The 24,790-nt window shown below is 41.3% G+C and overlaps 1 protein-coding gene and 1 long non-coding RNA gene across 2 annotated transcripts in view; one reads left to right on the forward strand and one right to left on the reverse strand.

The window, feature by feature from the left end:
- The window catches only part of LOC142666439 (G protein-activated inward rectifier potassium channel 1-like), a 29,736-nt gene extending 23,864 nt beyond the window's left edge, over positions 1-5,872 (forward strand). Inside the window, exons 2-3 of the mRNA XM_075846480.1 lie at positions 1,964-2,180; positions 5,028-5,872. Coding sequence (XP_075702595.1) covers positions 1,964-2,180; positions 5,028-5,620 — 810 coding nt within the window. The 3' untranslated portion in view covers positions 5,621-5,872. The remainder of the gene's footprint in view (positions 1-1,963; positions 2,181-5,027) is intronic.
- On the reverse strand, positions 1,880-24,730 carry LOC142666440 (uncharacterized). Its single transcript, XR_012851685.1, has 3 exons — positions 24,652-24,730; positions 14,228-14,328; positions 1,880-2,174 (listed from the first exon to the last, which is right to left on the reverse strand). It is a non-coding gene; the product is annotated as an uncharacterized LOC142666440 (long non-coding RNA).
- Between the last annotated feature and the right edge of the window lie 60 nt (positions 24,731-24,790).

Genomic DNA, 24,790 nt, shown 5'->3' on the forward strand with positions numbered 1-24,790 from the left:
TTTCAGAATGGTGACCTATTTCAACACAGCTGGCCATGCATGCTATGATTGGGCTGCCACCCAACTTGTGCCCAGCAGGGTGGTCGCCCCATTTACTGTAGATTTAGCATCAGCACAGTTGAGGAAATAAATCATTTTAATTGTAATGACGGGGAAGGGAGACAGACAGGTGAGCCCTAATCTACCCGCCACTCAGTCCCTGCCTACTTGCAACGGCCCGTCCTAGGCGACGGCGTACAACTGGGCGACGGTCCCTACGCTCAATAAGTGCACGACAGACAAACAGACAAGGGTACACAGAAGCTAAGGGAAATGGGGCAGTTGCCCACGGCAACACCGTGAGCAACAAGAGTAGTGAACGAGCCGAGTCAAAGCAGGAGTGTACGAGGTACCAAACGCAGAGCAGGAGAGTAGTCAGTAAGCCAGGGTCAATATGAAGCAGGGACAAATAGTTCAAGCAGCAGCAGAGCCAGGAAACAGGAGAATCACAGGCAAAGGAGGAGCAGGAAGTGAAGGTATAAATAGACAGAGGGCGGGAGCTAGCTCCGTCTGGCCAGGCTGTGATAGGCTCTCCCACTCCTCAGCCTCCCAGCCTGATTGGTAGAAGGAGGGGTCACTCGATTAGACTTAGGAGCAGGTGCAGACTGACTAGCCACGGGCGTCGACACAGAAGCTGTGTCTGGCAGATCCTTTACAGGAGTGAACTCGTTAAATGCTGCGGTCAATAGATAGAAATAGCGTTAGAAAGAGGGGGATGACCCCCTCTAACAGCTGATCACGCCCCCCGCAATGCAATCGCAGGGTGGCGATGCTTGCTATGGCTGCCTGGGGGCCTATGAAGCCCTGCGGCACGGCTTAATAGATGCCTGTCAGAATCACGATATACTGCAATACATTAGTATTGCAGTAGATAGTGCAAGCGATCTAATGATCGCTGGTTGAAGTCCCCTAGGGGGACTAATAGAAAAAATAAAAATTTGTAAAATAACGTTTTTTTTATGTAAAAAAAAACCTTTTCCCATTTTCCCCCCTAGAGCATAGTAAAAAAATAAATAAATAAACATAATTGGTATCGCCACATCCATGAAAGTCTGAACTATTACAATATATCATTATTTAACCCGCACGGTGAACGCCGTAAAAAATCTATTTTTTTGTCACCTCATCTCCGACATAAAATTAAATAAAAAGTGATCAAAACGTTGCATGTACCCCAAAATGGTATCATTAAAACGACAGCGTATCTCGCAAAAAATAAGTCCTCATACCACTTCATCGATGAAAAAAAAAAAGTTATGGCTCTCGGAATTTGGCGACACAAAATAAATGTAATTTTTACACTTAAAAATATAGAAAAACTATATATATATATTTGGTATGGCTGTAATCGTATTGACCCGCAGAATAAATTTAACATTTTGTTTAATTGCACAGTGAATTCCGTAAAAACGAAGCGCAAAAAACAATGGAGGAATCGCTGTTTTTTTTCATTTTCTACCCCACAAATATTTTTTTTCCCATTTCCTAGTAAATTATTTGGCACAATAAATTATGCTACGAAAAACTACAACTCGTCCCGCAAAAATCGAGCCCTCATAGGACTATATCGATGGAAAAATAAAAAAGTTATGGCTTTTGGAAGGTGGGGAGGAAAAAACGAAAATGAAAATCTGAAAATTGGCTGCGGCGGGAAGGGATTAATGTATCGATCCTCTCTTCCTCTGACGGAGGAGAGATAAACGTATACTGACGATAGTGTGAATGAAGCATTCGAATAAGTTTGTTGAAACGACAGTGACCATTTAAGAGATAAGGAAGCACATGAGCTGCACCACCTAGAACTTATTGTAATGAAATGTAAATGACATTCTGCAAAACATACAAAAAACATTTACTTTATTTATGACTTTCATCTACTTTCTATGCAGAATTTCTAATACTTATTATTTGCGTTGTTTCTCAGTCCAGACAGACCCCAGAAGGTGAATTCCTGCCGTTAGACCAACGTGAGCTGGATGTTGGATTTGGCACCGGAGCTGATCAGCTGTTCCTAGTTTCTCCACTAACCATCTGCCATGAGATTAACCAGCGGAGCCCATTCTTTGATCTCTCACAGAAATCACTAAGGAGCGAGCAGTTTGAGATCGTCGTCATTCTGGAAGGTATTGTGGAAACTACAGGTGAGAAATAGAGAATTACTATATTCCCATGACAGTGCTCCTTCAGGAACAGAGAATAGAGCACAACATAGTTTAAGAACCAGATCAATAATGTAATGATAGATATAAATAATAGACATAAAGAGGAGAAGAGAGAGGGAGAAGAAGAGGGAATGAGACAAGGTAAGAAAAAGACAGAGCGCAGAAGCACTTGGATTGATGCCTCTCCACTCTTCCTCCAGACTCTGGGACCAAGATTTCCAAATGAAATGCAAAATTTACTTTCATCTGAAAACAGGACTTTCCACACTGAGCAGCAGTGCTGGTACACTGTGTTATATCAAGTCCCGAGTCAATGCAGCGTCTACCAGGACATTTTCCAGCACTTCATGCTTCCCTCTGCTGACAAGCTTTATGGAGATGCTGATTTCATTTTCCAGCAGGACTTGGCACCTGCCCACACTGCCAAAAGTACCAATACCGGGTTTAATAACCACAGTATCACTGTGCGTGATTGGCCAGCAAACTCGCCTGACCTAAACCCCATATAGAATCTATAGGGTAATGTCAAGAGGAAGATGAGATACCGGACCCAACAATGCAGACGAACTGAAGGCAACTATCAAAGCAACCTGGGCTTCCATAACACCTCAGCAGTGCCACAGGCTGATCGCCTCCATGCCACGCCGCATTGATAAAACCTCAGCAGTGCCGCAGGCTGATCGCCTCCTTGCCAGGCCGCATTGATAACACCTCAGCAGTGCCACAGGCTGATCGCCTCCTTGCCAGGCCGCATTGATAACACCTCAGCAGTGCCACAGGCTGATCGCCTCCATGCCACGCCGCATTGATAACACCTCAGCAGTGCCACAGGCTGATCGTCTCCATGCCACGCTGCATTGATAACACCTCAGCAGTGCCACAGGCTGATCGCCTCCATGCCACGCCGCATTGATGCAGTAATTCGTGCAAAAGGAGCCCCGACCAAGTATTGAGGGCATATACTGTACATACTTTTCAGTAGGACAACATTTCCGTATTAAAAATCATTTTTGAAATTGGGCTTATTTAATATTCTAATTTTCTGAGACACTGAGAATTTTGGGTTTTCATTAACTTTTAGCCTTAATCATCAATATTAAAAGAAAAAAATGCTGGAAATAGATCACTCTGTGTGTAATAAATCTATATAATATGAGTTTCACTTTTTGAATTGAATTACTGAAATAAATTAACTTTTTGATGATATTCTAATTCATTGAGAAGGACTAGTATATATATGGTCAATACAAAGTCTTGCCACATGATTTATTCATCACAAGGACTGCACACAGGACAAGGTAACATAATTTGTGTGTGGAGGGAAGGCGATTCAAACATCAATATAGGAAAGGGTTCTTTACAGTCAGAGGAGAGAAAGACACAGACATGCTGCTCATAGAAGTCTATGGAGAGGGGAAAGGGGAGCAGAAACAGAGTGAGAAAGACACACACAGAGGTGCTGCAGCTTCCTGGTAAGTGTTATTTCTCACCCCAGTGCTGAATTAACAGCTACACCGCTCATTACTGCTGTATAATCACATCTATGCTGTTGCAGCTTCTATATATGTGATAGAGATATGAGAGCAGGATTCTCCTCTTCTATGTGTAGTGTATAGAAGACATGATAGCAGTTAGGCTCTGCCTGCTATCTTAGGGAAAATTGAGAATTAGAGAGAGAACCTGCAGAGGGGAAAACTGTTAAAAAAGATAGCAAACTACAAGTTATATAATAGCCATAAATAGTGATGTTCCACATGTACACACATATGACTTATGTCCCCTGCAATGTTCGGTACACTTTCATATAGCGATGAATGATGTTAAATTGATCTAGTGAAATTATGTAACTGCTGTGTGGGTTTGGCAGGATTTTTTTTTCAAAACAATTCCCCACTAAATTGTCCGCAGTTGGCCAGATTGCAGAATCTAAACCATTGAACACTTCACAAATGTAATTTAAAAAGCCTTCATACATTACAATAATATTAAAAGTGTTGTTTGGGATTAAAAAAAGAATCTGGCTTTTTCTATAAACAGCGCCACTCTTGTCAATAGGCTAAGACTGATATTGCACCTCATCTGCATTTAAGTGAATGAAGCTAAGCTGCAATATCAGACACTGTTTAGAGTGGCAAACTCTTTTTTTTTAGTCCCAGACATTCCGCTTAAGGGCCATTCTACAGTATATGTATTTGGAGCCATGTTCATTTTTTTTCAGTAGGTTACCCTAGTAAGTGAAATGTAAAGCCTAACTTTTTTTGCTTACATAAAGACTCCTCCATGTCGCAGGCATAATAACTAAACATTTATATCCCAAATTGCAGGCTATTTGAAGACCAACGCCTATTTTGCCTGGGAATGCTCCAACCTGGTCAGGAATACACCTTTTAGTCCATATTTTCTTTAACTCCACCTTATTTTAAGTCCAGTTTGGGGACATTTTTGCAAAAAAACCAGGACTGTTGGTATATATACAGCAATAACAAATACCTTTGCTCTTGCACATTTCCCTTATCTTGGTCCTGGTTCTACATGATTTATTGTGTAGTCCTTTCATGCTTTCTGTTCCTCTAGGTGTAAGGACCTAAAACAAGTCTGTGCAGCATAGAGAGGCAGTATATTGTACAGTAGACAATATTGTACCTTTCACATTTTTCTCTGTTTGGATCAGTTTGCTTCCCCATGACATGGACACATTAGGGCAGTTTAACCTGCCATCATTTGCTTTTCTGTACATGCCATATGTAAGTGAACCCTCTATAACTAATAGGTTATATTTTTGTTGGGAAATTCAATGAAGCTAATGAAGCAATGATTATCTTACAGGAATGACTTGCCAAGCGAGAACGTCTTACACAGAAGATGAAGTGCTTTGGGGACATAGATTTCTTCCGGTCATGTCACTAGAAGAGGGCTTCTTTCGAGTGGACTACTCCCAGTTTCATGCTACATTTGAAGTCCCAACCCCATACTATAGTGTAAAGGAACTAGAGGAAAAACAGTCCCCCAGTTCTCCTCTAAACTATCTCTGCAGTGATAAATACAACCGGGAGAGGGTTTGCTCTTTAGACTACCTCAACGTGTTTGAAGTCGGCAGCAGTTTACTTCCTACTAAGCTTCAAAAACTCAGTCGGGGCAATGCCCAAGGAAAACTCCTAAGAATGTGCAGCAATAGTGTAGAGAGAGCGTGCAGCACTGGGGATCTCCCATTAAAAATCCAACGGATCACCGTTTCCACGTGTGAAGACACTGAGAATACGCCATTGAAATATTTCAAGGTGAAACCCGAATGCATGACACAGTCTACTGGAAACCTTCAGCTGCCGAAGAAGACCCAGGGCATGCTGACCTTGGGGACAATGTTAGATAGTAACCTACCTGCAAAGCTGAGAAAAATGAATTCTGGCTGCATCAGCTAAATGTATAGGAACAGAAGAGGAACTTGCTGGTTCCTACGCGGTATCGTAAAATATGGCCTTAAACTTTGTGACAAGAAGAGACATTCACTGTTCTAAATTTTTGTCATAAAACATTGTTTTTAACATTAAAACATGCTTTGAAAAAGTCTCGTCTTTTCATTAATGCATGAGAAATGACATGGAATATACAAAATGTTTCTGGAGCCGGAAAAAAAAAATTGCTAAAAATAATAAAAAATATTTTTTTCATCACCGTGAATTCATATTTACTGAATGTAAGTGAACACGAGCTGCACTTTTTGTTTGTTTGCCTTTTTTAAGATTTATATTCATTTCATTTATATGTTTGTATTTTTCATCGTTTTGCTGGTATTTAAAAGCTTTTACGGTAAATGAATCTTATTGATAGAGATGACTTTTCCTCTGTCTTCTTATACACGTAGAAGCTAAATTAAAACAAGGGGTTGTCTAGGTTAGGAAAAAAAATTGGAAACACTATATTAGAGCATTCTGGGTTAATAGAGAGGTGTCCCTCATTCATTTCCCAAGTGGCGGCGCTGCAGGAAAATTGAGCACTTGCTGACAGGTTGCTCCACAGAATACCCCATTGAAGTGAATAGGGCTGGGCTGCAATACCACACACAACCTGCGGACAGGTGTGGCACTGTTTTTGGAAGAAAGACTCCATGTTTTTTTTAATCCTGGACAACCCCTTTAAATCCACCTCTTTATATGTGATTGGCAGAGTAAAGAAAGCGTTACAAAAAGTACCACATGAATTGATACAGTACAAGGGTATGATATCAGATTTACATAAATTTCCACCAAACAGAAGACCTAACCCTTAAAATTCCTCTATGGCCTTGAAATAAAATATACTTTAGTAAAATGGAGCACCGAGCAGATATGGTCAGCAGTTGTTTTTAAACCAGTTATTTTCCGATTTAAGTCTAGCACCCTACATTGTGTCATTTACAATGGATATTTATTTTGCAGGACTCTGGGCGTAATGAATAATTAATCTCTCATGTTGAACATAGCAGCCAATCACATTTGATTTCTCCAGAACAGTTTATTTTATTTTCTAATTATGATTTAGTGTAATTTTGTGTTTCCTTTAGAAAAATAGATATTTCTGCTAGCTTATATGTGAGTTTTTGCATTGTCATCCACCTTGTGTTTCTGTATTGCTTTTATGTTGACTGGCCTGTGTATGTGTGTATATATATATATATATATATATATATATATATATAGTACCCATTACTGTAGTCACCGCAGGGGTCTTTATATTTGGTGTGATGGTCATGAATGAACCAGACACTTCGGGTCCATGACTTGTATAATGGATGACCCCTATGAGCACAAGTAGAGAGAGGAGAGTGTGATGACCACTTGGTCGGGGAGCTGCGTTCAGATCATCTCCCTGGATATATAGATTTTTTCTTTCTCGGAAACATATATGATACTTGAGGAGGTAGTAGGCATTGCCTTATAGTTGTGTCCTCGCTAGACGCTATAAGGATGAGCCCAACAGCTGCAAGCACAGACACGGCTATACATAGAAATCAATATAAGGTGCTTCGTCTTGTAGGCAATCTCATCGACAACCTTTTTGACAGATCCAACAGAAATGTTCATACACGGAGTAACCCTGTTTTACATTATTGTGGAACCTCTTTGGAAAAAAAACAGATGGAGAAGGATAATGCCACATTGTAACAACTACCAGCAGTGGGCACCATCTGCAGTGTCCAGATCAGAGATCCCACGGGAACAGGCTCACTGCTTGCATGTGCTAAGCAGGGCTGGCCTCATGTTATATGGTATTCTGTGTGGTACCTTCTATTAGCACCCTCTCCCCCATATGGTGGAATGTGTACAAAAAAAAACATACCAAACAGTGCCCAAGTATACACGCATGTAAACAGCATGGTGGCCAAAGAGTACCAAATGTTGACTAAACAACAATCCTATACATGATGCCACCACCATATACTACAAAAATAATATACTGTACATTGGCTAAGTAGCAGAGTCTCACAAGGAAATACCGCCGTACACTATCCAAATAATACCAACATATAGTGATCAAGTAAAAGCTCCATACATAAGGTCATTTATGTACAATGCTATACAATTAAAGTTAAGATTCGTGGTGGTCACGGCCATGGGTGCCGGGCCATATGAGGGGTCCCATCTAAAAACACCCTGCAAGCCAGCCCTGGTTTTAAAGAGTGACTGCACTTTCATCAAACTTTTGATGTGTCATATAGATATATCTAAATTTTGGATCGGTGGTGGGCCGGGTGTTGAGACCCCCACTATCGCAGTAAGGAGTCGCAGTAAGGAGACCCCACTCAGCTGAGCACTTTGTGCCTCTGGCAGCGATCGACGCTCCCTGTCAGGCCAGAGGCGGCATTCATAGAACATCTATGAGAGCCATCTTCAGGCTGACGAGGAGCGCTGATCACAGCCGAAGGCGCAAAGTGCTCAGCTGAGTGGGGTCTCCTTACTGCGACTCCTTACTGCGATAGTGGGGGTCTCAGAACCCGGAACACCACCGATCCAAAATTTTGATATGTATCTATGACACATCAATAGTTGTGGAAAGCGCAGTCACTCTATAAAACGACTTACACTTCAGAAACAACATTTCATCTGCGAAATCTAGCTCTAACTAAAATACGGCTTATGACATCTAGTGAAGGAAAGTAGAAAATACCTACTTTACCTCCAAAACGTTGAATTTCTCCTCACAATAGATTTAGGTCATCTTCTCAACATCGATATTATGAGGAATAGGTAGGTGGAGTAGGTGGCCACCCAGCGACTATTTACAGTAGTTCTAAGTGTTTTATCAGTAAAATGATATAGGAGCCTACAGAAAAGAATGCATTAAGGCTGTCTAGTTTTGCATGCACTTCTTTTAACAACCCAAAAACTACCATACAAATCAAACCTCCAAGACGTCACAAGTGAATGTTCCTGAAATGACAGCTGATCTTATAGAACACTGTATATGTCTTTTTTCAACCGTACTAACTACGGTATGTAACTATGTAACTGTAAGCTGCAAAAGGGAAACCATAATATACTTTCCAAAAATCTTACAATCCTGATCAGAATTGTGGACTAGTAGAACGCCCCCATAAGAAACCCATGAGTGGAGGGACTAGACCCACTTCCAATATCTACTTGATGCACAATGAACAGTTCTAGTTAACGCTCGGCCAAAGATTGGCTATAGACTACATTTTAGAAATGTTTTATTTGGGAAGATTGGTAGACACGCAGATCACTATTGCACGAAACCGCCAAATGATTTGGGATTTGTGAGCCCATTCAAGCATATGAGCAAATCATTGACTAAAGAGATTATTTTGTGTAACAGTAGAAGAGTTTCAGGGGGAAGATGTATAAAATTGTATAGTACCCGTCAGCTGCACCAGATCTCCCAGCAGTGCTAATATTTCCAGTCGTGGACATCCCAAACAACGTTATAGACCCCCACAGCCTTCTCACTGCTCTGCAACTACAAGGGAAGAATCCCCATCTATTGTGAGGCGCATCTGTAGGAAATATTAGGCTAAAAAATAGGCATTTGGATACATTTGTGTGGTGAGTTGCATGTACATCCTAGAGAACTATTTTACACTATGTGCACACCATATAACAGGCTACTTGTATAGCAACAACATATTTTGCAGCACTGTACAGTCGTCCTCACTCACGGTCCCCAGTGGGGCTCACAATCTAAATTCTCTATCTGTATATTTTTTAAGTGTGGGAGAAAACCAGAGTACCCGGAGGAAACCCACGCAAGAACGTAACTTTTGCCCTAGTGCGATGCATTCCATTTTGCACTAAGCCCATCAACGTGTTAAAATGGTCCGGCTTCCAAGCATGCTCCATCATGAATAGTTTACTGAAGAAAGAATGACAATACAACCTACGAGCTAATATTAAAGGGGTTGTCCAGGTTGGAGGCTGTTTTTCATACTGATGTCCCATCTACGGGATAGGTCATCAGTATATGATCGGTGGGGTATTCAAGTGAATAGGAGCAGAGCTGCAGTAACCCAGCATGGCCGCTATGGTTGGTGCCTTCAGCTTCTGGCACAGACCCCTGCATAGCTTCCAGCTGATCGGTGCGGGTTACGGGTGTCAGACCCCCACCGATCATATACGGATGACCGCTCCTGTGGATAGGTCATCAGTATGAAAAACCGCCCCCAAACTGGACAACTCCATTAACAAACTGTAGATCGGACAAATATAGGCAATGCCCTCAATCAATACAAATCCTGCCTAGATGTCCTGATCGCTCCAAAATCTGTCCATTCATGCCAAAACTTTAAATTCTCAATATTGGGAATGCCGACATTTCCAGTACTGAATTCAGAGGTCACAAATTTCCTGTTAAAACAAATTTTTCCTTTTAAAATTCCCCAATGATTGCTGATCGTGAACAAATTTTTATAGATCACTGCAGAAATTGTGGCATTGACTCATACCAAATGCAGAAACTAGTGTTTTACAGGGTGGATAAGAGTCTGTAGCAGGGCACAGGCGGCATACACAACAAGGCTCACTGCACAGTCATTGCCAGTAAATATCTGCGGACACAAGTCAGTGGAAAGTCATTTCAGGTTCCCATCCAACCTCGCTGCAATAAATGAGTTCTCAGTGCCCGGGCGGAGAAGAATCTGCCTTGTAAATGCAAGATGTTCGCAGGTGCACACACAGATTCTGGGGGATATATTTGGCAGACTGTAGGCTAAATCGCTCCCTTATCTAGCTGAGATTTTAATGGAATCATATACATGTATTTATATTTAATGGAGATGTAATAGCCGGGTATCGCATAATATTACTGAACACAATGCCGTTTTTGCAGTAGAATTGTGCAGCAGCAATTTCTCTATATTTGTATAGAAAGCACATTTTCTGGAAAGCTGGTGGAGAATGACGGCAAATACACGTAATGATAGATTGTCTGGTAATTTTAACAGATGGTAATGTACATTTTAAGGGAATAACCTATAAATTATTATTAGCCTGCGATATTATAGCATACAATGGTATATATGCTAAATAATTGCCAGAGCCAAATCATTCATCATGAGATTGTATTTGTCCGCACACAGCAAGGGTTTATATAACATTGTACAGTAATTGTGATGGAGCGAACAAAGGCAATGCTAATGGATTTCTGTTAGAGCAGCTTTACCCAATCTTATTGAATGTAACCCATATGGGGTGTAATGATGAAGGGATCGGGATGGTTCTTGCGTTCTGTGAACCCCTCAGCGTCTACATGGGGTAGTGTCAATGTCACCCCTATAAAGAAATGCTCCTTTTGTACATATTAACGGATTAAATAGAGAGTGTAGTTCTTTATGCAGGTGAAGACTGGGCAGATCATGGCATAACTCTGAGCAGGACCTGGGTAAAGCTGGCAGGCAGAACCCCCAAGAACTTTGAAACAAGGGAGACCAAGCCAACTCAAGTTTTAAAGGGTGGGAAAAGAGGGGATTCCGGCATCCAGATCTTCATCAATCTGGGAGCCGATGGGGGAGTTACAATAAGAAAAGGGTTGTCCTGAAAGAGGCTCTGTCACCACATTATAAGTGCCTTGTCTCCTACATAAGGAGATCGGCGCTGTAATGTAGGTGACTAATGCTTTTTATTTAAAAAACCGATCTTTTTTTACCACTTTATTAGCGATTTTAGATTTATGCTAATGAGTTCCTTAATGCCCAAGTGGGCGTGTGTTCACTTTAGACCAAGTGGGCGTTGTACAGAGGAGTGTATGACACTGACCAATCAGTGACCAATCAGCGTCATGCACTCCTCTCCATTCATTTAGTCAGAGCATAGGGATCCTTTTAGATCAGTATGTGCTGTCTTATACTAACACATTAACAATACTGAAGTGTTTAGACAGTGAATAGACATTCCACGGAATGTCTATTCACAAGCTCTGCACTTCGTTACTCTGTCTGTGGTAGTTACAGCAGAGGAAGCGTAATCTCGCGAGATTACGCGGTAAATGACAGGTTACAGCGAGATTACGCTTGCTCTGCTGTAACTACCACAGAAACAGTAACGAAGTGCAGGGATTGTGAATAGACATCCCGTGGAATGTCTATTCACTGTCTAAACACTTCAGTATTGTTAATGTGTTAGTATAAGACAGCACATACTGATCTAACAGGATCCCTATGCAGGACGCGGATTGGTCACTGATTGGTCAGCGTCATACACTCCTCTGTACAACGCACACTTGGTCTAAAGTAAAAATACGCCAACTTGGGCATTAAGCAACTCATTAGCATAAATCTAAAATCGCTAATAAAGTGGTAAAAATAGATTTTTTATTTAAATAAAAAGCACTGCTGTCACCTATATTATAGTGCCGATCTCCGTATGTAGGAGACAGGGCACTTATAATGTAAAGTAAAACCTTATGAGGAATAATTTTTTATTAAAACTTCATATTAAAGAAGTGCTACTTAAAGTGCGTCTGTCATTTATCATACACCAGGTGTCCAAAAGTATAAGGACATCTGTCAATCACATGTAAACGAGCTTGTTGGATATTTTATTCCAAAACCACGGGTGCCAATATAGAGTTGGGCCCCATTTTGCCGTTATAACAGCTTCCACTCCTCTGGGAAAGTTTCCCACAAGATTTTGGAGTGTCTGTGGGAATTTTTGCCCAGTCAAAAAGAGCATTTGTGAGGTCAGACACTGATGTTGGATTAGAAGGTCTGGATCACAGTGATCTTAGGCTTGTATGCAGGCGCTTGACCATGGAAACTCTTTCCATGACGTTCGCGATGCGCAGTTCTTGTGCAGTTCAGGTAGTTTGGAACTTTGTAGTGATGCAAGAGGAGAGGTGATTTTTACACGCCCCTGCTGTAGAAGTTTGAGTGGTCTACCAGATGAGCTGTTACCCCTAGATGCTTTTACGTCACAATAATTGCACTTACCATTGACCGGCGCAGATCTAGAAGATCAGAGATTTCACAAAATGACTTGCGGGAAACCCATTGCATTTAATGTCACTCAGCTCTTTAGAATGACCTATCCTACTTCCAATTTTTGTGTATGTAGATCGCATGGCTGTGTGCTTTATTTTATGCACCGGTTTGCAATGTGTGTGGCTGAGACATCCAAACTCAATAATTAGGAGAGGTGTCCACATACTTTTGGTCTTATAGAGTAGCACTTTATTTTAGGGAATCTATAAGATGTCCTGGTCAATGGAACAATGTGTACTCATGAGTCTAAGCAGGTGGAAGAAGCCATCGTGTGAGCCCTCTCGGTCAGTAAGAAGCGCTGGTCTAAGATGCCCACATATCCATACCATGTGAGGAATGTAGTACCCACTATGTCCTCTTGAGCAGAGCACCTAAAATATGCCCTAAAATAAAAATCCCATGTGTAAAAATGTCATCATATTTCTCAAAATAACCTCAAAAAGTCGAGTCACACTTTAAAAAAGTGTCCAATGATCAAACAAATCTCCACTCAGGTCCTGTCCCTGGCAAACAAATCGGCTCCTTTTCAATTAGCGCAAAATGCCAGCCTCCGATATCAGCAGTCAGTGGGTGCAGTTTATCTGGAGGGAAAGTTCCAATGTCACCAGTGACTGATTATTTCTAATAATGTTCCCATCTTTGCAGAATGCAGTCACAGACGCAGGATTATTGGTCGGCAATGACAGTAAAACTCTTCTGGGCATGGCATTCGGCTGAAGAACATAAACATCTCTAGGTTCATAATCAATACCTGATTCCCTGTAACAATCACATGAATGCTCACTAGAACGTGGCAGGGAGACAGCAGAATTGTGTGCTGCATTCTAGATGCCATTTTTACTACACCATGTGGGAAATATTTAAAAACGAAGACATTGCTGTTGTATATCTAATGTATTATGAGTAGTTGTTTGCATTGACAACGAGCTGGTATTCAGGTACAGCAATGGTTAACAACCTGTGGCTCTCCAGCTGTTGAGAAACTACAACTCCCAGCATGCTCTGTCAGACTGATGCATAAAAACAATGGACTACCAGCTAAACCACGAATACCCTATTAGGGAATTCTTAATGTCCCGTTCAGGATCCTCACCTATAAGCCGGTGCAGAGAGCAACTACAAAATGTATCTTATCTGGAGGACCCAGCACGCCCGTGTATTACACGGACAACGCTTTGCTTTTAATGAGAACTGTGTAATGCTTAATGTCCCCTGCGGGGGCATTGCAGGAAAATTGAACACTTGCTGCCGGGTTTGCTCATCTTTTACCACTGATTGCTGGAGGTCCCAACAGTGGGACACCTTGTGATCAGCTTATATTGTCGGGGGGCCTTTCTAACAAAAAGGCATTGCCCAAAGCAGACCATTTGGCCTAAAGCGGCCATTTTGACTACAGTGTCGATAGCCAAACAGTCACTGTATTACTAGTATGCTGCTTATTGAAAAAAACAATTTTTTCTAATCTTATTAATCCCTTTATTACATTGTAATCCCTCGTGGTAAACCGTATATTTATTTTTTCGATAAATTGATATCCGGTTTAATGCTTATATTGGACCTTGAATTTGTGGAGGCGGTCACCCCAGTCGCTTCACAGAAGGAGGCAGATGTAAGGCTTCGGTCAGTGGCCTGAACAGACAAACAAAGATGGCTGCAGTGCTATGGGATACAGAAGAGATAGGAAAAGGTAAGAGTTTATACATTGGTTTATTTTCATTTCAATACATATTTTATTTTGAAAACAAACAGTTTTAAAACATATGTACAAAAAAAGAACATATCTCTATGTATTCAATCCAGTTAGTTCCATATAAATTCTATACCATAAATACATATCCGACACAATCACACACATAGAAAAAAAAACCAATACTATAACAAGTCCTGACAACTGTACATACACGAGCTTTTCTGGCGTATACGTTATGTAAATGGGGTCGTGGTACACGAAAAAAAAGCAATGCGGTTCAATATACCTATAGCAGAAAAATACAGCCATTGGGTTGATATGTGCCGAATTCTTAACAATCACTGACAGCTGTAGAATCTTCGTTCTATTTTAATAAGGGACATGTCTGGTAACCAAATATTGTAACAGTAATTATCATCCAAGTTCTATTCAAGAAGTAGTGAAGACCTGCAGGTAAACCTGCTCTATAGGCTTCCCTACAATAGTGCAGAAATGCTGCTAGAATTATTTCATTAATGACACAATTGTGCCACCTTGTGGCAATACGGAGTATTACAATTCAAAGGAAAACGAACATTTGGAAAACAAATGTTCATTTTCAATTCTACAGGTAACAATTATCAACAATTTTACAATGATGAAATATATTAATGTTGTCTGCAGATTTAAAAACAATTGACTGATGGAAATCTGATCCATCTGTCAGACTCTATGCTCCTTTCTCTAGGAGCGTACTGATCAATAAATATGTAATAATTGTTATTCTGAGTTCTATCTTCACTTCTATCAGATTGTGATGGAAATCAACTTAACTGAAAGCATAAGGGTCCGATCACACGGCGGATTTTATGTGGTGGGTCCCGCCGCAAAATCTGCCTCGCAACTATTAGGGTCCCGGACCGAACACAGTGCAAGGAGCCGGGCTCCTAGCATCATACTTATGTACGACGCTAGGAGTCCCTGCCTTGCTGCAGGACAACTTTCCCGTAGTATAATCATGTTTACAGTACGGGACAGCGAGGCATGGACTTCTAGCATCGTACATAAGTATGATGCTAGCTCCTTGCACTGTGTTCGGTCCGGGACTTGCGGCCGAAATACGTCCGTCAATTACGGACGTAATTAGTGTGTGTGCACATACCCTTACTGCTGTCAGCAGGTAGATTCCTCCTCCCATTGACTTCAATGGGAGGTTCGGGCAGAATCCACCAGAAGATCAAGCAGGACGCTTCTTTTTACCACTAGCTGAAAAAATGAGCAAGCGGGAAACAGAAGCGTCTGACTCTCATTGAAATAAATGGGAGGCGGAATTTTGCAGCAGAATTCTGCCGTGTGAACATGGCCTAAATATTAGGCTGGGTTCACACTGAGTTTTTTGCAGGCAGAAATTCTGCCTCAAAATTCCGTTTGGAAGTTTGAGGCAAATTTTCCTCTCCCTGCACGCCGATTTTCGCCATTAAGACTCAGCGAAATACGCTGTCTCTGACTCCCATTGATGTCAATGGGAGGTCAGAGGCGTAAACACCGGAAGATAGGGCATGTCCCTTCTTTCTCCTGCGAGACCGTTTTACTGCTCGCGGGAAAAAGACGCCTCCGCCTCCCATTGACATCAATGAGAGGCATTTTCGGGCCATTTTTGACGAGTTTTGCGGCGCAGTTTCCGCGTCCAATAACCCGTCACAAAAACTCAGTGTGAACCTAGCCTTTGAGGCAGGAATTCCAGCACTGGATTAGGCTCTATGCACACAACCGTAAAAATGCCCGTAATTACGGGCCCATAGACTTCGTTTGCGTAAGGGAATGTGCCCGGGCCGTTGAAAAATGTAGAACATGTCCTATTTCAGGCCGTAATCACGGCACGGGCAGCCCATAGAAGTCTATGCAGCTCCCGTAATTATGGGTGGCTACGTGTGTGTGCATCCGTAATTACAGGAGCGTTGCTAGGCGACTTCAGGGGATTTAAATTTTTGAATAAAGGGAAGCTGAGAAAATGGCGTCTGAGCGATCATGTGACCCTTATAAGGGGTTTGGACATGATTGTGACATCATTTCCAGTCCCCTTTTTTACGGGTCCGTAAATATGGGTGGAATACGGATGACAACGGACCAGTATTTACGGGCACGGGTCCGTAAATACGGGTTAAAAACGTGTGACAAAGGACCCGTATTTACGGCCAGTATTTACGGGAGGGAAAAAATACGGTCGTGTGAAGGGGGCCTAAATATTATTTATTTTGAGAAATAAGTAAAATATAAGTTTGATTATTTTTCAACATTTTTTGGAGCTTGGAGAAGTGAGTAACACACTGGACACTAAGAGCGTGTTTAGGCGTGGCAGACAATTTCCGTTGCAGATTTTGGCTCAGCGGAAATCCGCACTCGATCTGCTGCAAAATCTGCATATGAAACATGCAGATTTTGTTCCAAATTTAGCAGCGGATTTACTGCAGTTTTCAGCCCGTGCGTTGCATTACTTCTCCGCAACAGACTAATGCAACGGTATAGAAAGTTTGCAGAATGCTCGGCTTTCACTGCAGTTTTTTTTCCTGCTACATGTGGACAGGGTCTTGAAAACCATATTCACTTGTATTGCGCTGTAAATTACTGCGGATGATTCAAATTGCAGAATCCGGACCGCAAATCCGCCACGTCTGAACATTTCCTAAGTAGGAAATAATGAACTCTTTTAACACCCGAGGTTATAACCATTAAGGTACATGTAGCAGATTTGTTGCAAATTTCACCTCTTCTACATTGAAAAGTGAATATCCAGAACAGAATAATTATTTGGACAGTGACACAAGTTTTGGCATTTTAGATGTTTACCAAAATATATTGCATATACAGTTATATAATCAATATAGGCTTAAAGTGCAGACTCTCAGCTTTAATTTGAGGGTATTCATATCATAATTTGAAGAAGGGTTTAGGAATTACAGCTCTTTAAATGGAATGTGTCACAAAATATTTGTTTGTTTTTTATATAATATTGCTTTTAGTAGGTCATTAAAATACATTTTATTTATTTGTGTTTTTGTGTTGTACTTTTTACTTATTTTTACTTCTCTATGGGGGCTGCCATTTTTTTTTTCCATCTCTGTATGTGTCGATTAATGACACATACAGAGATGGAATACGGCACATACAACCCCATAGAGAATGCGAACGGGAGCCGTTCCATTCACTATAGCGTACGCCGTCTTTTTGGGAACGGCGCATGTGCCGCTCCCACACAGACCAAAAGGAAGGTCTTTGGTAGAGAAACACCCGGCGCCATTTTCATGTGGACCGGAAGCCGCGGCCGGACAGTAAGATGACGACTTCCGGTCGCGGCTTTCGGCCATATGTTCAAGGCAGCGCAGACACAAGGACTAGGAGCGGAGGCAGCGGTAGGAGCAACTAAGTTATGTTTGTGTATGTGATGTATGTGTATGTTAGTGTTATACGGTCTGATTACCACTGTATCTAATCCTCCTACACTGTGCATTCGCTCAGAAAATGGCGGCACACAGTGTAGGAGGTTTGAACATTCAACCCCCTCCTTCTCCTGGCACTAGCCAGAATAAGGGAGGGGGGATTGTGTGGGGACACTAGAACGAGTGTGTCTACTCCAAATTTGCAGCATAAAGCAATGAGGTTGCTTTACCACATTGCCAATGCTGCAATTTTGGGAATTGCTCCCTCTAGTGACCAGCACAGGGAAATGTTATAAATTAGAATCTAATTTATAATATTTCCTGACTTGTGAAAAAATTCAAACAATGTATAATCATTTATATACTAACGGTTTAACTGAAAAAAAAAAAATTCTAGCGACACATTCCCTTTAATATGTTGCTGCCACTTTTTCAAGAGACCAAAGGTAATTGGACAATTATCTCAATAGCGATTTATTGGCCTGCATGGGCTATTCCCTCGTTAATCCATCATCTATTAAGCAGGTAAAAGGTCTGGAGTTGATTCCAGGTGTGGTATTTGCATTTGGAATCTGTTGCTGTGAACCCACAACATGAGATGAAAGGAGCCCTCAATGATAGTGAGAGATAGCACAAATGTTAGGAGTAGCCAAATCAACAGTTTGGTACATTATTGAAAACAAAGAGCGCACTGGTGATCTTGTGATCTCCCAAAACGGCCCGGACGTCAACAGAAGACAACAGTGCTGGATGATCACAGAATCCTTTCCATGGTGAAGAAAAACCCCTTCACAACATCTACCCAAGTGAAGAACACACTCCTAGAAGTAGGTGTATCAGTATCTAAGTCTACCATAAAGAGAAGACTTCATGAGAGCAAATACAGAGGGTTCACCACAAGGTGCAAACTATTAATCAGCCTCAAATATAGAAAGGCCAGATTAGACTTTGCCAAACAACATGTAAAGAAGCCGCCCAGTTCTGGAACAGCATGAAACCTCGATCAACCTGTACCAGAATGAAGGGAGGAAGAAAGTATGGAGAAGGCTTAGAACAGCTCATGATCCAAAGCACATCACATCCTCTGTAAAACATGGTGGAGGCAGTGTGATGGCATGGTGGAGACAGTGTGATGGCATGGTGGAGACAGTGTGATGGCATGGTGGAGACAGTGTGATGGCATGGGCATGCATGGCTGCCAAAGGCACCGGGTCACTACTGTTTATTGATGTGACTGAAGACAGAAGCAGCCGGATGAATTCTGAAGTGTTCAGGGATTTACTTTCTGCTCAGATTCAACCAAATGCAGCAAGGTTGATTGGATGTCGCTTCACAGGACAGATGGACAATGACCCAAAACATACTGCGAAAGCAACCCTGGAGTTCATAAGGCAAAGAAGTGGAATATTCTGCAATGGCCAAGTCAATCACCAGATCTCAACCCGATCGAGCTGCATTTCACTTGCTTAAAGGGAATGTGTCGCTAGAATTTTTTTTTTTGTAGTTAAACAATTATTATTTAAAGAGGCTCTGTCACCAGATTTTGCAACCCCAATCTGCTATTGCAGCAGATCGGCGCTGCAATGTAGATAAGAGTAACGTTTTTATTTTGAAAAAACGAGCATTTTTGGCCAAGTTATGGCCATTTTTGTATTTATGCAAATGAGGCTTGCAAAAGTCCAACTGGGCGTGTTGAAAAGTAAAAGTACAACTGGGCGTGTATTAGGTGCGTACATCGGGGCGTGTTTACTACTTTTACTAGCTGGGCGTTCTGACGAGAAGTATCATCCACTTCTCTTCAGAACGCCCAGCTTCTGGCAGTGCAGATCTGTGACGTCACTCACAGGTCCTGCATCGTGTCAGACGAGCGAGGACACATCGGCACCAGAGGCTACAGATGATTCTGCAGCAGCATCAGCGTTTGCAGGTAAATCGATGTAGCTACTTACCTGCAAACGCCGATGCTGCTACAGAATCAACTGTAGCCTCTGGTGCCCATGTGTCCTCGCTCGTCTGACACGATGCAGGACCTGTGAGTGACGTCACAGCGTGATCTGCCAGAAGCTGGGCGTTCTGAAGAGAAGTGGATGATTCTTCTCGTCAGAACGCCCAGCTAGTAAAAGAAGTAACCACGCCCCGATGTACGCACATAATACACGCCCATTTGGACTTTTACTTTTAAACACGCCCAGTTGTACTTTTACTGTAAACACGCCCAGTTGTACTTTTGCAAGCCTCATTTGCATAAATACAAAAATGGTCATAACTTGGCCAAAAATGCTCGTTTTTTAAAAATAAAAACGTTACTGTAATCTACATTGCAGCGCCTATCTGCTGCAATAGCAGATAGGGGTTGCAAAATCTGATGACAGAGCCTCTTTAAGTGATTACACATTGTTTTAATTTTTTTCACAAGTCAGGAAATATGATAAATTAGATTCTATAAATTATATTTTATAATTTATAATTATATTATAAATTAGATTTCCATTTCCAGAAGGAGGGGTTTGAATCTTCCCAGAGGCGGGGCCTGAAAGGCTTCCGTAGTCGCCGGCAAGATGACGCCGCCTCAGAAGATGAGCCGGCGTCATCAGCAGTGGATATCAGCTGCATGTTACAGCTGACATCCACCTGTAACGGCAGGAACCCGACCTAGCTCCGATTCCTGCCATTAACCCCTCAGATGCAGCGATCGGATGCGCTCACTGGATCTTTGTGGTTGCTAGCAGATCGCCAGCTGTGCCCTGCAATCGCACGACTGCCGACTGCTATTATGACACCAGGAGACCTAACAATGGCCTCCTGTGTGCCATTACGGAAGCCGATTAGGTAGTGCAATGTACTAGAAAAAAAATCTGACAGTTGGACCTTCAAGTCCCCTAGTGGGACTAAAGTAAAGTGTAAAAAAAGTGAAAAAAAAACCCACAATCTCCCTTTTTCCCTTATAAAGTCCTTTATTATTGAAAAATCAAAATAAACCATACATATTTGGTATCGCCACGACCGTAACGGCCTAAACTATAAAAAATATTATCTTATTTATTCCACGCGGTGAACGGCGTAAAAACGACGTAAAAAATAATGCCCGAATTTCTGATTTTTGGTCACTTTGCCCTACAAAAATTCAAATAAAAAGTAATCAAAAAGTCGCACGTATCCAAAAATGGTGCTTATAAAAACTATAGCTCGTCTCACAAAAAACAAGCCCTCATACAGTTCCGTCGACGAAAAAATTAAAAAGTTATAGTTCTCACAACTTGGCGACAGAAAAAATACATTCTTTTTACAAAAGTAATTTTATTGTGCAAAAAGTTGTAAAACATAAAAAAAAGTGCTATAAATTAAGTATCGCCGGAATCGTACTGACCCACAGAATAAAGTTAACATGTAATTTATAACGCATGGTGAACGCTGTATAAAAAAAACTAAAAAAAACTATGCCAGAATTGCTGTTTTTTTGTGACCTTGTCCCAAAAAAATAGGATAAAAAGTGATCAAAAAGTCGCATGTCCGAAAACGGTACCAATAAAAACTACTGCTCGTCCCACAAAAAAAGCCCTTATACCGCTACTTCTATGAAAAAATAAAATTAGTTAAGGCTTCCATAAGTCAGGAAATAAAAAATATGAAGTTGTGCAGATCAGAGGGGAACATTTCGTCTGTTTCAAGAGGCGATTTATCGGGGCCCTAAAATTAGGGAACCAGGAAGGGGGGCCAAACATATCTTCTAGAAGCGAGGGTGCCCGTATTATACCAGGACAACACTTCCTAGCAAAATTCCCCAAACTGCAATGGTGCGGAGTGTGGACCAAAAGGGGGATAAGAAAGGACACAGTTTATCAGTGCGACACCGGCCTGTGCAGAAAGGATTGCTTCACATCGTAACACACATCTATGGATCTATTTTATTATTTCTTACCTTATTATTATACCCCCTGACTATGCCCCCTGATGTACTCTGCCCAGCTTACATGTACCCCCACATTATAAATGGAAACACCAGCAATACTCAAACAAAACTACTACCAAGCAAAATCTACGCTTCAAAAGCCAAATGGCGTTCCCACCCATCTGTGCCCTACAGTGTGCCCAAACAGCAGTTTACTTCCACATATATGGCACCGCCATACCCAGGAGAACCCTTTTAACAATTTTTCGTGTGCGTGTCTACAGTGGCATAAGCTGGGAACGACATACTTGCCAATGAATTGGCAATTCTGGGGAAAAATTTTAATTTTTACTTTGCACCATACGCAGCGCATTTATTTATGGAAAAGACCTGTGGGGTGAAAATGCTCACTACACCCCTTAATAAATGCTTTGAGGGGTGTAGTTTCTAAAATGGGGTCACTTCTTTTATTATTTCCCATCTGAGCCTCTGCAATTGTGAACCAATTGTGTGTAAATCGCCAAATTAGGCCTCAATTTTACATTGTACTCTCTCAATCCTGAGCCCTGTCAAATGTCCAGGCAAAAGATTAGGGCCACATGTAGGGTGATTCTAAAACCGGGAAACCCAGCATAATAATTAGAGAGCTGTCTTGTTATGTTGGCACAAGCTGGGCACCACATATTGGCAGATCTATGGAAAAATCCTATTTTCACTCTGCAATATCGAGTGCATACTAATTTATGCAAAACACCTGCAGGATTAACATGCTCACTACACCCCTAGGTGAATACCTTGAGGGGTGTAGTTTCCAAAATGGGGGGTCACTTTTGGGGGGGTTTCTACCGTTTTGGTCCCACAGGGGTTTTGCAAATGCTACATGGCGCCCAGAAACCAATCCAGCAAAATCTGTACTCCGAAAGCCAAATGGCGCTCCTTCCCTTCTGAGCCCTGCCCTGTGCCCAAAAATGAATTCATAACCACATATGGGGTATTACCATACTCGGAAGAAATTGCTTAACAAATGTCAGGGTTCTTTTTCTGCTTTATTTTTTAAGAAAATGAAAAATTTTGCCCTAAAGCTACGTCTTATTGGAAAAAAAATTTAATTTTTATTTTCACTGCCCAATTCAAATAAAATCTATGAAACAGCTGTGGGGTCAAAATGCTCACTACACCCCTATATGAATTCCTCAAGGGGTGTAGTATCACAAATGGAGTCCCTTTTGGGTAGTTTCCACTGTAATGGTACTTTAGGGGTTTTGCAAAGCGACATGGTGTCAAGAAACCAATCCAGCAAAATCTGTGCTCCAAAAGCCAAATGGCGCTCCTTCTCTTCTGATCCTTGCCATGTGCCCAAACTGTAGTTTATGACCACATATGGGGTATTGCCGTTCTCCAGAGAAGTTGCTTTACAAATGTTGGGGTTCTTTTTTCCTTTGTTTGTTGAGAAAATGAAAAATTTTGAGCTAAAGTTACGTCTTATTGAAGAAAAAGGATTGTTTTTATTTTCACTGCCAAATTCTAATAAATTCTATGAAACACCTGTGGGGTCAAAATGCTCACCACACCCCTAGATGAATTCGTCAAGGGGTGTAGTTTCCTAAATAGAGTCACTTTTTGGGCGTTTTTATTGTTTTGTCCCCTCAGGGGCTTTGCAAATGCGACATTGACTCCCCAAACCATTCCTGCTAAATGTGATCTCCAAAAGCCAAATAGCGCTCTTTCCCTTCTAAGCCCCGTCGTGCGTCCAAACAGCCGTTTATTACCACATGTGGGGTACTGATTTACTCAGGAGAAATTGCTTGAAAAATTTTGTAGTGCTTTTTCTCCTTTAGTCCTTGTGGAAATGAGAAAAAAAATTAGCTAAACCTAAGTTTTCTTTGAAAGAATGTAGATTTCCATTTTCACTGCCTACTTCCAATAATTTCTGCAATAAACATGTGGGGTCAAAATGCTCACTATACCCCTACATAATTTCCTTAAGGTGTGCAGATTCCCAAATGGGGTAACTTTTGGGGGATTTCCACTGTTTTGGCACCACAAGTGCTCTTCAGACCTGACATGGTGCCTAAAATATATTGTAATAAAAAGGAGGCCCAAAATCCTCTAGGTGCTCCTTTACTTCTGAGGCCGGTGCTTCGGTTCATAAGCGCACTACGGCCACATGTGGGATATTTCCTAAAACTGCACAACCTGGGCGATAAATATTGAGTTGCATTTCTCTGGTAAAATTTTGTGTTACCAAAAAAATGAATTTCTGCAACAACAAAAAAATTTATTTGTAAATTTCACCTCTACTTTGGTTTAATTCGTGTGAAACATCTAAAGTGTTAAGAAACTTTCTAAATGCGGTTTTGAATACTTTGAGGGGTGAAGTTTTTAAAATGGGGTGACTTTATGGGGGTTTCTAATATATAAGGCCCTCAAGCCACTTCACAACTGAACTGGTCCCTGTAAAAATAGCCTTTTGAAATCTTGAAAATGTGAGAAATTGCTGCTAAAGTTCTAAGCCTTGTAAAGTCCTAGAAAAATAAAAGGATGTTCAAAAAACGATGCCAACATAAAGTAGACATATGGGTGATGTTAATTAGCAAAAATTTTGTGTGCTATAACTGCCTGTCTTACAAGCAGATACATTTAAATTTAGAAAAATGCTAATTTTTGCACATTTTCGCTAAATTTTGGTGTTTTTCACATTTAAATACTGAATGTATCGAGCAAATTTTGCCAATAACATAAAGTCCAATGTGTCACGAGAAAACTATCTCAGAATCGCTTGGATAGGTAAAAGTATTCCGACGTTATTACCACATAAAGTGAAACATGTCAGAGTTGAAAAATGAGGCTCTGTCAGGAAGGTCAAAAGTGGCTAAAGAGGGAAGGGGTTAAAAATGAGTAATACTGCCAATAACATTACTGCAGCATTGTATGCGTACAGATTCAATCCTCTAAGAGCCTCCATATGTTAACATAACATTTCTTACCGTCCCTGCCTGTTACACGATAACACGACCAACATGGATAACTACAACAAGGGCTCATATGCCAAAATAATCCAGTCACTGCCAGGGGTTTATTGGATTTGTAGTTTTATGGCGGCGTCAAGAACTACACTGTATGAGC

Source organism: Rhinoderma darwinii, chromosome 13, assembly GCF_050947455.1.
Source record: "Rhinoderma darwinii isolate aRhiDar2 chromosome 13, aRhiDar2.hap1, whole genome shotgun sequence".
Taxonomy (NCBI): domain Eukaryota; kingdom Metazoa; phylum Chordata; class Amphibia; order Anura; family Rhinodermatidae; genus Rhinoderma; species Rhinoderma darwinii.